Source organism: Balaenoptera acutorostrata, chromosome 2 (genome assembly GCF_949987535.1).
Source record: "Balaenoptera acutorostrata chromosome 2, mBalAcu1.1, whole genome shotgun sequence".
Lineage (NCBI taxonomy): Eukaryota > Metazoa > Chordata > Mammalia > Artiodactyla > Balaenopteridae > Balaenoptera > Balaenoptera acutorostrata.
In genome coordinates, this window is record NC_080065.1 from 14,835,193 (window position 1) to 14,850,149 (window position 14,957).

At 37.9% G+C, this 14,957-nt stretch overlaps 1 protein-coding gene across 9 annotated transcripts in view; it reads right to left on the reverse strand.

The window, feature by feature from the left end:
- The window catches only part of DNAH5 (dynein axonemal heavy chain 5), a 312,149-nt gene that overhangs the window by 105,940 nt on the left and 191,252 nt on the right, over window positions 1–14,957 (reverse strand). For all 9 annotated transcript variants that reach the window (XM_057539913.1, XM_057539912.1, XM_057539910.1 and 6 more), the window contains 5 exons: window positions 13,888–14,022; window positions 12,922–13,029; window positions 10,832–10,985; window positions 5,672–5,818; window positions 2,802–3,043 (listed from right to left, as the gene is read on the reverse strand). In XM_057539913.1, coding sequence (XP_057395896.1) covers window positions 2,802–3,043; window positions 5,672–5,818; window positions 10,832–10,985; window positions 12,922–13,029; window positions 13,888–14,022 — 786 coding nt within the window. The remainder of the gene's footprint in view (window positions 1–2,801; window positions 3,044–5,671; window positions 5,819–10,831; window positions 10,986–12,921; window positions 13,030–13,887; window positions 14,023–14,957) is intronic.

A 14,957-nucleotide genomic window follows, 5' to 3' on the forward strand; every position in this document is an offset into this window, starting at 1 on the left:
TGAATGCATTAATTAAATTTATTAGCACACCAGAAAAATGGCCATTTTTGGACAAAAGTTTTCTAAATATCGGTTAACAATAATAATATCTAATGATTATACTGCACTTCTGATGTACCAGACCTTGATATAAATTCTTTCATGTATTACCTCATTTAATGCTCAAAACAACTCTGTGAGGTAGGAATTGTTATTGTCCTTTTACAGATGAGGAAACTAAGGCCCAAGGAGTTTAAGCAACATGCCCAGCATCCCACAGCTGGTAGGTGTCAAAATTCAAACCCAGAGTCTGATTTCAACATCCCTACGTTCAGCTACTACACTACACATAAGCTCAGGTCTTGAAGCCAAGATGGAGGGAAAAGTCTTCGGCTCTTGATTAAAATATGCTAGGAGAAAATGAGGAGGCATATACATGGAAATAACTTAGAAAAAGAAAAAGGAATAAAAGATGAATAAAGGAAATCCATCCCCAGATTTTTCAAAATAGGAAACAAAGATTTATCACAATTTTATTTCTTCTAATTTAATGAATAACCAATGTAGGAAAAATATCAAAGAATACTCAGGAAAATGGGGAATTTAGTCATTTGGAAACCCAATATTAGGAAACTACATGTGATTCATAACAAAATACCACTTAACACACAATATTTTCTTCAGGTGAGGAAAGTTCCCTTGGCATCAAGAGATGATCAAGGGCTTCCCTGGTGGCGCAGTGGTTGAGAATCTGCCTGCTAATGCAGGGGACACGGGTTCGAGCCCTGGTCTGGGAAGATCCCACATGCCACGGAGCAGCTGGGCCCGTGAGCCACAATTGCTGAGCCTGCGCGTCTGGAGCCTGTGCCCCGCGACGGGAGGGGCCGCGATAGAGAAAGGCCCGCGCACCGCGATGAAGAGCGGTCCCCGCACCGCGATGAAGAGTGGCCCCCGCTTGCCGCAACTGGAGAAAGCCCTCGCACGAACCGAAGACCCAACACAGCCAAAAATAAATAAATAAATAAATAAATAAGAAAATCCTTTAAAAAAAAAAAAAAAAAAGAGATGATCAAGGTCATTCTTAGAGATTCTGAACAGAAGCAATAAAATGTTGATTCTCAATCATCCATCATTTCACGGATTCAACATGATTGCACAGTGACAAAAAGGAAACATAGCACTTTCAAGTTGATGGTGCTATGTAATCAGCGTGGCTCACAGAGGCTCGTGGATTCCCATGAACACAACTTCCCCATTGGTCTGCCCTCTAATAGTTCTCTCAGAGCTGCCCTGCCCTGCTCTAAACACCTCCAGTCTTGTGAGTCTTGCTTCTTGCTAACCATTGGTAAGCAACTTAGCGTTAATGTAAAGGCCTTATTCAGCCTCAACATGGACAGAATATAATAGAAGCTCATTTCATAAATAGCAAACTGTAAATATTCATTAGCTAATAGTGTAAAAGTATTGTTTAAAAGCCTTTGTGAATTTAAAGTATTTGGGGGAAAATCACAAATTCATTTTCACTTGGAGTTTGCCGCATCTGTGGTTACCAAGGCTGAATCCATTGTGGTACTTTTAAAAAAAATTTTTTTTTAAACAGTAACTCCTGCACCTTCCTCCTCAGAGATTCTAAATTGATAGATTGAGGTGTGACACAGTCATCTGTATTTTAAAGAACTGTCATTGGTGATTATTCTTGCAAAGCCAGGGTTGAGAACTCTTGCTCTGTATTCTTCTTAAAGGATGGATAATTTAACTGTGAAATCTGAAATCTTCAGAAGCATTTTTCGTGACATATCCAACCGTACTTCAGTATCATTTTGCTTTATAATCCCCTCCTTCTTCACATCTTCATCTACTTGATTTAAAATATGAATTCATAAGTTTTCAATCAAAATTATCTCCAAAAAACTTATGTAAATGAAAATAATAATTTGACCAACAATGTCAAAAAAGATTTTACAGGTGGCTTGTCTAATAAGCATTCTGCCTTACACTATAATATTTATTTAGTAAAATATCTAAGTATGCAAGGCATTCAATTATAATCTTATGATAATCAACATATTCTAACATACATTGGTAGTAATAAAATACCTTACCATGAATTGAAAAGATATTATCTGAAATATTATTTCCAAGTGCAAACTTAAAACTAACGTTATGACTATTGAATCTCATAAAAATTCTTTATATGAATTTTAATAAATTGTCTTCTTCGAGTTAATATTCTAAGACAGTTGCTCCCAAATTTTATGTGAATGAGTACCTTTTTAAAATATCATGAATCTCCAAAGTGATACAATTAAATTTTCCTTATTCACTCACAGTTTGGTGGGATTATTTTTTTTAAATATTTATTTATTTATTTGGCTGCACTGGGTCTTAGTTGTGGCATGCAGGCTCTTAGTTGCGGCATGCGGGCTCTTAGTTGGGGCATATGGGATCTAGTTCCCTGACCAGGGATCAAACCCGGGCCCCCTGAATTGAGAGCTCAGAGTCTTAACCACTGGACCACCAGAGAAGTCCCTAGTGGGATTACTGATTCACCTAGGCCTTGCAATTATTCCCCAGCCCACGTGGTATAATTCACAGGTCTAAAATTATTAGAACTGAAGAACCCTGAGCACTGAAGAAACCTGCAAGGGACAACCTGGGCTGAAGGTCCCAGAGCATTCAAGGATCTTCCACAAACATCAGCATTAAAATGCAATTACACCAACAGGTCTGCAGAAAAATCAGCGCACACTCTAAAAGAATGCTAAAGGATCTGTTTCCCTCTTTAATTATACCAAAAAAAAAAAAAAAGATTCCAATCATACCTCAAGAATAGGACTCCAACCAAGGACAGAAGAACTCATGAAAACCATCCCATTTCTTGAGACAGTAGCAGGCGAAGCATTGTCAATGTTATGAGGTTCGAAAACAATCTTGCAGTTTGGAGCCATGGGAATCCGATCACCATTGGCAAGGGTTAGAGTTTTGTTATCGTCCAAAACGGAATTCAGATTTTCAATCCAGATGGCATCTACTGGCCCGTCAAGAACTATCCAGATATGCTCCCCTAGAACATCCCACCAAGGGCAGGGAGAAAAGCAAACATACACATATATGCATATATACATAACTACTATGCTTGAAGAAGGACTATAATTTGATGTAATTTTCATTAATTTTTAAATAAAGCTTTGATCTAAATGATTATCGTATTTTGTCACCTAGGACTCTTCCTGTTCTTTATATAGCAGTTGTTTGAAGTCCATAATCAAGAAAAAGTCATTAGTTCATTGAACAGATATTCCTTGAGCACCTTCTCTGTATCAGCACAGTTCAAGGGATATTGTGATTAAAAAAAGACAACATCCTGCCTTCACAGAGCTGCTTTCTAAGGGGTAGACATGACAATCAAACCAATATGCAAAGAAATATATAAGAAAAATTCAGCAGGATAAGAGGGTGAGGCATTTTAGATAAGGTGGTCATTGAGGTATTTCTGGAGGAGAATGAAGTGATGTAAAGATCTAGAGCTAGAATTTTTCAGGCAGTGGGAACAGTAGTTGCAAAGGTCCTGAAGTGGGTACAAGCTTGGGGTGATCGTGTTCCAGGAACAGCAGGAAGTCGAACCTGGTTAGAAAGAAGAAGAGAAGGGGGAAAGGGATGTGAGTGATGTCAGAAAGGCAGAGCCACGGAATCCATTCTCGTCTGCACACGCTTAGTCTGAGATGTCCAACAGACAGCCCATAGAGCTGCTGAGTTGGGAATTCAAGGGCTAGAGATTAAAACGTAGAAGTCATCAGCTTAGAGATGGCATTGAGAACCATGGCCTGGGTAAGTTTCTTCTAGATCATAAGTATAGATAGAGACAAGAGGTCTGAGGACACAAGCACTTCAACGTTCAGACTTCTGGTAGGGTCTCCTCCACCGCTTCCTCCCTCTGGCTGACCTCTCAGTGAAACAGAAGTAGGAGGCGAGTCAGCCAGTAAGGTATCCCTGAAGTCAAGTGGTGGAAGGGTTTCAAGAATAAGACTGATTGGGCTTCCCTGGTGGCGCAGTGGTTGGGAGTCTGCCTGCCAATGCAGGAGACACGGGTTCGCGCCCTGGTCTGGGAGGATCCCACATGCCACGGAGCGACTGGGCCCGTGAGCCACAATTGCTGAGCCTGTGCGTCTGGAGCCTGTGCTCCGCAACAAGAGAGGCCGCGACAGTGAGAGGCCCGCGCACCGCGATGAACAGTGGCCCCCGCTCGCCGCAACTGGAGAAAGCCCTCGCATAGAAACGAAGACCCAACACAGCCATAAATAAATAAATAAATAAATAAAATATTAAAAAAAAAAAAAAACGAATAAGACTGATTAACTGTGCCAGATGCTACTGAAAGCAGGGTTATACTGAGAATCGATAGAATGTCCAACAGAAACACCCTTGTAAATGTAGGGATTCAGTTTAATAGTTACTCTTAATTTCTTAACCACTAGTTACTCTTACTTACCAACACCATGACCAAGTTTGTAGTTCTAATTTTTATCTCTAATGTAACAACTGTGGAATATTCTAAGTCAAATCAAATGCTATGAAATTCCTAATCGTGCTCATTCAACTAGCAGTTTAAGTAAAATGATGATTTGATCACCAGAGTCCCTGTGATAGAAAAAGTATATGTTGCCTTTCTAAAAAGGACTTAAGAAAAAACCTCTCTAAGCACCTATTCTTTAAGGTAACATTTGGTTACTGGATCTGTGTTTACACAGGATTACTAGAACAAATCAGACACAAAATTTTATTTCATTCCCATAAAACAACAGCAATTTCTAATATGAGCACGCTTTAGAAATGAAGCGTTTTCTCGTCTCTTTTAACAATTGGTGTTGGGTTGATCAGCCACATTCCCTCAAAGAGGACGTCAGTGGTGCCACTTGATACGTTTTTCAACAGAACACTGTTGCCCGAAGTGTGGACTCGTGAAGTAAGCCCAAATGTCTTGTCCTCCTCCTATACTCTTATTTGTCCCTGCAATTGCTTGCACTGTGCTTTTCTCTTACTCATTCAGGAGTGAGAGAAGAATTGATATCACCTCTTCCATCGGAGCTTATTTTCTGGGACCATTGGGCTCAAGTCCCTAAGTAAGAGAATATTCAGAGTGAACCACTAGCCCTTAAGGAGTGTGTTTAAACAGAAAACAAACACCCGTGTACATCTAAAAGAGAATAATTTGTTAGATTTCATTTTTTGATATACACAATTTTCTTTCCAAAGAAGCCCATTTCCTCCTGTGATTTTATAGGAGAATCGGTTTTCTAAATATAGGCCATACTTAAACAAGAGTACCATTTTTTAACTCTTCAGTGAAAACAGTGATGATGAAATCACTTGAATACAGTACTATCAATGTTCCTTAACAGCTTTTTCTATCTATTTTATCCAAAGTTTTCACAGGAATATAGAAATATTTTTTCAAAAGGAAAATAATTCCTTTTGTAACCAAAAAAAATAGGGGGGGGGGGTGGGTATTTTAAATACACTAATGAGTCATTTCAGTATTTCAACATTCACAAATATCATACTGATTTATGAGTTCTTGGTCTAGGATAAGATATTATATGGAGACTACAGTTGTTCTACTAATTTTAAATAGCCACAAAGGATGTTATTTAGAAGTACATGTCAAAAATTATACTGGTAATTCATCTTCTACCTTTCTTAGCCCTCAATGTTTTCCTCCAAAGAGTGGAAAATATCCCATCGGTCCAATCATTCGTTGCCACGTCAAGCCGACCAAACATCTGTGGAGCTGTCATCGCTTTGGGATTCATCCTCATTTCCCGGTGTGGTTTTCCACAATCTATACCAAGTAAATACAAATTTTAAACAACTCCCATGTAGAATGAACCATCATTAGGCAACATTGCACCAATTTGCAGTGTACTGTCAGCAGGTGTTCAAAACATGAAAAAATGCAAAATTACATTGAAAATACATGTCTTACTGCATTCCAAGTTATCATAATTACCCTCATTGTATTTTATTGACTAAAGCACTTTTCATCTTCTGGAAAAGAAAACTGCATGTTACATAAGGGGGAAAATGCTACCATGCTGGAAGCGATGAAGGAATTAATGTAGGATGGAAGTTCTTCAAATTTCACAGCTCAAAAATCTTTTGGGGGCTTCCCTGGTGGCGCAGTGGTTGAGAATCTGCCTGCTAATGCAGGGGACACGGGTTCGAGCCCTGGTCTGGGAAGATCCCACATGCCACGGAGCAGCTGGGCCCGTGAGCCACAATTGCTGAGCCTGCGCGTCTGGAGCCTGTGCCCCGCAACGGGAGGGGCCGCGATGGAGAAAGGCCCGCGCACCGCGATGAAGAGCGGTCCCCGCACCGCGATGAAGAGTGGCCCCCGCTTGCCGCAACTGGAGAAAGCCCTCGCACGAACCGAAGACCCAATACAGACAAAAAATAAATAAATTAAAAAGAAAATCCTTAAAAAAAAAAAAAAAAAAATCTTTTGGTTTATGGTGTATTAGATTAACTCTTATATCTGAAATGTCACTTAAAGATACCTGATTCTCTCCATTAACAACTTTGATTTGCTGAGATATGGTCTTGCTCATTTGGAAAAAAATCAGCTAAACTAATGTTACAAAAATCAAGGATTTTTCTTCTGTGGTCAGCTTCAAAAAAGGTATTCAAATCTTTCAAACCCTAAAACTATTCTTAAATAAGATGGATTCTGTACATAGGGGATGGTAGTTACTACGTAAAAAATTGAAGAATAAGATTTAAAGTATATTATACGTGGAATCTAAAAAAATGGTACAAAAGAACTTATTTACAAAACAGAAATAGACTCACAGACATAGAAAACAAACTTACGGCTATCAAATGGGAAAGGGTGGGGAGGGATAAGTTAAGAGTTTGGGATTAAAATATACACACACTACTATATGTAAAATAGATAATCAACAAGGACCTACTGTATAGCACAGGGAACTCTGCTCAATATTCTGTAATAACCTAAATGGGAAAAGAACTTGAAAAAGAATAGATACATGTATATGTATTAACTGAATCACTTTGCTGTACACCTGAAACTAATACAATATTGTAAATCAACTGTATTTCAATTTAAAAAGTTTAAAGATTTAAAGTATAAAATCATAAAAATAGAGGCTAAAATATTACATACTGTGTGAAAGATTGACAAACACAGGCACACATACATAGATATGTAAACTGGAAAAGGTGTTACGTTAAAACCTATCTAGAAAATTATAGAATAGTTCTCGTTTTCCAAAATCACGAAAAGAATCAGGGTAATTATTTACAATGTTTTACAGCGCTGAAATTCAACTTGGTCACAGGTCAGCTTTTTCAATACATGATATCCGCAAGACTGGCAACATTTTTTAAAAAATCTAATCACACTTTACAAAAGGCCAGCAACCTCTTCAAATGTATCATAGGTGAAAACTGGACTTGGTCTGTTGCCCATACAAGAGAAACTATCAAAAATTATTTCATTATGGTTGTAGGTAGAATTGCATCATTTTCATTTAAAATACGATACCATAACATTTTTATAAGAGCACTCTAAGGGAAAATAAAAAGGTTGACTTTTTAAATGTTGGTTAAACTAATTCCTCTTAATTCCTCTCCTAGGCATTTCTTGACTGTCCTGTTCACTCCACCTTCATGGACTCTGCCCCAGAGTAAGCACCCTTTTCTTGCCGTCACCTTCTTAGGACCTCCTTATGGAAGTTCCCAGACAGCCCCTCCGGTCCCAGTCTATTCTCTACGCGGCCACCGGATGGTCTTCTACACACAGGGCTAATCACACCACTCCCCAGCTCTATGGCTTCCCATCACCCACAGGATAAAATCTCGGTATTTATTGTAACTTACAAAGCTTCTCATGCCATGCCCTCTGTACTAATTTGAATTCCCCCTGGAAGCAAAGCCTGAGACAAAGACATGGGAACTGAGAGTTTGGATTCAGGGGAAAGAGAGAGCGAGACAGAAAAGGAGACAAAGCCAATAAAGGGCTCGTTGGTGAGCTGGTCACAGATGGAGTGTCCCTCTAAAAGACAGGGGGTGGGACATTTACCTTCCACTCTTTCCCTCATTGGTTAAGGGTATGGCTGCCTCAGGAGCATTAATTCTCACCCAACCCCTTCTTCCAGGCTGAGCCAGTTCTCTAGCTTCAAGGAAAGTCATAAGGCTGAAAAACCGGGGGACACCACTGGCATCTGGGGGAGAAACTCTCCAACAGCTGCATCTGTAGCAGGGGAGGGCCAAAGGGATGCAGCCCTGGGCACCAATAGCATCTGCTCTACCTCCTCATCTCCCCACTCCCACAAATTAGATTTCATCCATGCCAGGGAGCTTCTCCAGGCATATCCTGCTCTCGCCAGCCCCTCCTACCTGCTCAGCCTCTTCATTCTGCTAAGAATGCCTTTTATCCAGCTGCTACTCAACCCGCAAACCTCAGATGAAGTAGCACCTGCTCTGTAAGCCTTTCTAGAATTCCTTAGAAAGGTTTCTGATCTCCTTTGCCTCTGCTCACATCATAATTGTCCAAATCTTCCTCATGTCCAATCTTCCATGCTGAGTTACAATTATCTGTGTCACTACACTACACTGTAAACTCCTTAAAGACATGGCCATTTTTTTTTTTCATGCCTGCTTTCCCATTTCTAATACAGAACCTCAAAGTACAGAACATCGAAGATATTTGATGAACAAATACATGATGAATAAGGGAACAAATAACATCCATGGGTCCTGCAGAAGTTCAACCCAATTACTTTCTCAATCTTTTGGATAATCAAAGTTTTCAGTAAAAAGCAATGTCATTTAATATAACAAATGTTTACCCTACATACTAAAACCAAGAACAGGTTAATAAACAGTAAATAGTCTAATAATTTATTCACCTTTGCAAAGAACTTCTCCAAAACCAGTGATGCCATATTGATTACATCATTTAGACATATTATACACAATGTATCTCTATTGTTTAATATTTAGTACTCATTTTGTTCAAGTCATTGTACCCAGTGCATTTGTAGTTTATTGTTAAAAGAAGGCAGCTTCATAACAACAACAGAAGTATCTTTAAGCATAATTTGAGAAGGAGAATACATCATTTTAATGCTATGTAAAAATCCCAAAGCAGAACCTTAATAGTACACATGAAAACCACGTGGTAAGTTTTGCAGGTTTGACCTCTCAGTTTTGGTGGAGGTAGGTGCTAGCTGAGAGCATAAGCCTGTCTCAGTGTGAAGACCCCCCTGGCTAGAGTCCTGAGGTACAGAATTCACTTCGTCCCATAGCTGAGGAAATTGAGACTAAATCTAATGTATGCAGGACCCTAGAATACATACAGACCATAGTCACCAACCAATATCGATGCATGGGGGTTCCATGAGCTGACTGGAAAGCCAGCCAGGCAGCTTTTCCTCGTGGGACAATGTGTGATGCATTCTAACAGCCAAAGTTCTGTGAAATTTTGGAACAGCCATGGCTAAGGGCTGCGAATACTTTTAAGAAGGAAGTCGTCGACATCTAATCAGAACCAGAGAATACAAGAATAATCGTGAAAATGGCAATGCCCATTATCCTTAGATAACTTTAGGTTAGGGACTTAGATGTAAAACTTAGGGACATCTGGAAATTAAATACGTTTATTTCACTTCACAAGAAAACTATCTGATTCTGCGTGGGAAATTAGTTTATAATTAGGGTGATTTTTCAACACAGAGAATTTAAGAGTTGGGATTAGAATTATATTTATTGAGAGGTAGCATCTTGTGTTAAGTCATAAGTGGCAAATGGTATGGTTTACTGGGAAAATTCTGAGTTTTTCATTAATGGGCCCTGACCTTAATTTTGAGTCTCATCCTTTACCGTCTTTTTGACACTGAATATTTCTGAAGTTAAATTTTGACCTTTTTGTACAAAATGGGGATAATAATAGCCACATCTCAAGATCATTTTGAAAACTAAATGGCATAACATATGTAAAACATATAGCGCAGTCCATAAAATCACTTTAAAAAAATGTTTTTCCTGAAACATTATTCAGAAAAGCCAAGATATGGAATCAACCTATGTGTCTACCAATGGATGAATGAATAAAGAAGATGTAGTATACATACACAATGGAATGTTATTCATCCATGAAAAATAAGGACATCCTGCCATTTGTGAAAACATGCAGGGAACTTGAGAGCATTATGCTAAGTGAAATAAGTCAGAGAGAAAGACAAATATTGTATGATATCACTTATATGTAGAATCTAAAAAAGTCAAACTCAGAGAAACAGATTGTAGAACGGTGGTCACCAGGTATTGGAGGTGAGGGAAATGGGGAGATATTGGAAAAGGGTACAAACTTCCAGTTACAAGATTAACAAATTTGGGGATCTAATGTACAGCATGGTGATTATAGCTAATAATACTGTATCATATACTTGAATATTTCTAAGAAAGTAGATCTTAAATGCTCTCATCACAAAAAAGAAATGGTTATTATGTGATACGATGGTGGTGGTAGCTAACGCTATGGTGATAATAATTTTGCAACATATAAATGTATCAAATCAACACACTGTACACCTTAAACTTGCACATGTTATGTGTCCGAATTATATTTGTATACAATAAAGCTGGAAAAAAACGTTTTTCTCCTCTGGTCCATTAATGTACTGTGTTATCTCTAAAATCTACCCAATATTCAAAAAAGTAGCATCCCCTGCTATAAAAATATGCTAACATACATCTACATTTGTGTCCCTCTTGGGGCATTCACATGTGTCACAACAGTTTAAATGTGTCTCCAGATTGACTGCCCCCTTACCTGCCATGGCGTTCATCAAGGCGTGGATGCAGGTGGTTTTCCCTGCTCCACTAGGCCCCAGGGTCATCATTCCATGCCGCACTCTCTGTGTTTCAAACAACTGGATGACTTTCAGTTTCCAAGGAGGATGGTTGATTAAACCAGCTTCTTCAACCTGAAAGCATAACAAACCGCCCACATTGGGCCACATGAACAGATATCTGGACTTATCATTGTGCTCAAAATAAGTATAGACATGGAGCGAGGTTAGAGAAATGGGGAATTATTGTTAATGTATATGAAGTTTCAGTTGGGAAAGATGAAAAATTTTCTGAAGATAGACAGTGGTGAGGTTTGCACAATACTATTAATGTACTTAATGCTACTGAACTGTACACTTAAAAAATAGTTAAAATGGTGCATTTTACGTCATGTGTTTTACCACAATGAAATACGTATACTTCTGGCTGCACCGCAGGGCTTGTGGGATCTTAGTGCCTCAACCAGGGATGGAACCCGGGTCCACGGCAGTGAAAGCCCGAGTCTTAACCACTGGACTGCCAGGGAATTCCCAATAAAAAATATATTGCATAAAAAATATATATACATAGGCAAAAGCAGGCTGAACATAATCAAAATGATATCCCAGGCAAACAAGAAACACCTACAGTTGACTTTGGGAACTAAATACACTTATATTAACATTTTATTGAATGTATGTATTAGGAGCAACTTAAGAATAAAGGCTCAAATATCAAAATGTATTTTAAATGTTTAATTTAAAAGATGATATTTAATTTAAAAGATAATTTCAAGCATACCAAGTTGACTGATATTCCATATCAATGACAAGCCATCTTTATAAATCTTCTGGATAGTTTTTATCTATCAAACACACGTATGGAAGCTACGCCGCCAAATGCTATTCTGAGTTTAATCTTCTATGAGATTAGTACTATTGGTGTCTTCATTTTATAGGTAAGGAAACTGGGGCACAAAGAGTCTAAGCAATTTATCCAAGATTATTAGTTGTTAAGTTATAGAGCAAGGATTGGAACCCAAGAAATTCAGCCCTATGGTCCATGCTCTTAACCATCATGCTATGCTTAAATTCACTATAAATGATGCTCTTATTTTTACTTAAATAATTTTGGCTAATAATCATGTATCATTTTATGCCATGTATTTTCTCTTCAGATTTTTCTTATGCTATAAATTACTAATGTAAGTCACTTTATAAATTAGTTTATACTTACCTTTTTAGGCAATGCTACAATTAATTTGGCCATATGATGAAGAAGCCATTTGCAAAATGAATTATCACTTTTACCTGATTAGGAAATTAAGATCTTTATACACTGATATTTAAAGGGGAAATGGCCCTAAAATACCACCATATTGATTTTTATTGCAAATATCTTCAAAGAATTGAAATGCATTTTATAAATAGGAGCTAATCACCATTTCTATAAAAATTTTTTTTTTCAAAACTCTTTTTCATAGAAAAGGAAGTTGAGGCACAAGGTTTTCATGATTCATTTCCATTCCTAGGAAGACTATAAAAAGTTAAAGCTGCACCAAGTATCATGGGAAATCCAGACACCTAATGATACACTTAACATGACGGATCCCCCCAGAGCCCAAGGAAGAAATCACATGTGACCTTGGGCCTGGGGAAAAAGAATGACAGCTAAGGAGTCACATGAGATCACTGCAAATGACACTCCGTAGCTAGAGTCCTGAGACCAAAGCAATGTGGTAAACACCAGGGCCACAGAGAGAAACAAAACAAGCATGGGCAATGCAGCCGGCCAAGCTCCGCCGGCCCCTGCTGACCCATCACATTTCATTGGGGATCTGGTGTGGAATGGTCTCCATCAATAATGGGGCCACTAGCACATGGCTAACTGGACCTGTAGCTGAGTGATGGTAGGAGACCCCCTGGGAGGAAAAGCTCTATCAATGGTGAGCAACGGCTTCTCTTAAAACTGTAGTCACAGCCTCAGTGTTGTTCTCGGAACCTGTAGATTTAGTCCACAACAGCTCCACTTGATTCCCATGAAGTTCAGATGAAAGGGACACTGTACTTGATGTCCTGTGAAATATATTACCTGTCTACTTATTGCCATTTCCAGTTCAGGGTAACCGGCCTTGTCCAGAAGAATATTTGGGAAGAGATCTTCAATCAAACTCAAAAATAAGGGTTCATCCTCATCAATCTCAGAAAGAAAATAAAGGGAAATCAGACCAAATCTTTTAGCATAAACATGGCAATAACAGATAAACTGAAAATGTCCAATACAGCCCAGATTACTTTGTCACAAACAGTAATAAATAAAATATCACCTCCACTGAAATTGAGAAATATTTTCATCATGTTTACTAAATTAAAAATTAGTTTTTTTAAAACGAGGGTGGGGGGAGAAGAGAAAAAAAAAAGGAAGGAAATAGAAGGAAAGAAAATATTGCCTACATGACAACCTTTCCATAAAACAACCAGATTGGGGAGTTTACTAAAGAACCTACAATTTCTCATTTAACTTCAAAATAATTTTTGTAAATGAGAATAGTGGCAAATTCATGAATTGGAATTTGGTTCATACTCTTATTTTGAAATAAAAATATATCATTCTGTCATCCTGCACATGGATCCACTGATACTGGACAACTGATTGTTCAGTCTCTACTGTGAAATCACAGAATGTGAAATTATTACACACTTGTAAAATTCACATACAATTTCCTTCCAAGGTCTACTTTAACGAAGGTGAAAGGGATTTTAGCTCTACAGCACAAAAATTTCAAGGTATTTGGAAATGTAAGATGTGGATTTTTAAAAATCCATTTTAATTCTATTGGAATAGATATGTTAGACTAGAAATGAGTCACCACAAAAATTGCTCCTGAAAAAATGTAATTTAAAGTTATGCTCTATGTAATTTAAATTTATGTTATGCTCTATGTATTTACCTGATAATTAAGCATTTTAAATGAGCACTTTAAATAAATATTTCTAATCTCATTTGTGCTTAAACTGAAATTTAAGTGGGTGGAACATTTCCATCTGTGAATCTTACCAGTTTGGAAAGATTCATATCTCGTAGTACACGCATGACAATCGTGGACTCCGTATCTGTGGGGCTGGCTCTTTTGGCTGCTCCCAGAGTTCGCAGAACAGACAGAATATTACGCAGACCAAAGTCATAATGTACCTGAAGAATATGAGGTACACTGGGCTTATTTTCAGTATTAACTTACCCATAGAAACTGTACAAATTTGACAAAGGCATAATGAATGCTGATTTTCCTTTAGAAAATTTGTACAGTTAGTGGGGCAATAAATTTTTTTATCAACGGATTATTTTTTTTAGCAAATGCAGAATACCCAAAAGAATCCTCTCCTGTACCATCATTAATTTAAGCCCTTAGATCAGAACTAATAGATCTTGACAGAGAGAAAGGAATAAATTTCCTCCTGGAGATACATGACCCCTTGAGCCCTTCTTAACCAATCATCCATAAGAAAATTTCCTCATATCTTGAAAGCTAAAATTCTGAACCAGAATTAAACTGAGACCTCACTCATGAACATCATATACGTTTAAAAGACAGGGGTATTGAGGAGAAAGAAAAGTAGCTACATTCCAGGATTACCTAGAGGGGGAAACAATAAGGACAAATCAGAAAGTCAAGCCCCCAGCTTTGTTGTCCCCTTGATAGGTATTTAAAAAAAGCTCAATCAAGCCAAATTTCAGCACATATAAAGTGAATAATTAAAAACCAATTATCCAACCACTATAGGAAAGAGTATCCCTGGCAGTTGGTCAAACAATTTAAAATAAAACTACCATATCATACAGCAATCCCACTTCAGGGAATATATTCAAAAGAATTGAAAGCAGAGTCTCAAAAAGATATTTAAACACTCATGTTCATAGCAACACTATTCACAATAGCCAGGAGGTGGAAGCAACCCAAATGCCCATTGACTGATGAATGGATAAACAAAACATGGCATACATGTAAAAATAAGAATGTTTTTCAACCAGGAAAAGGAAGCAAATATAATACTATCACATGCTACACCGTGGATGAAACTTGAGAATATTATACTAAGTTAAATAAGCCAGTCACAAAAAGACAAATA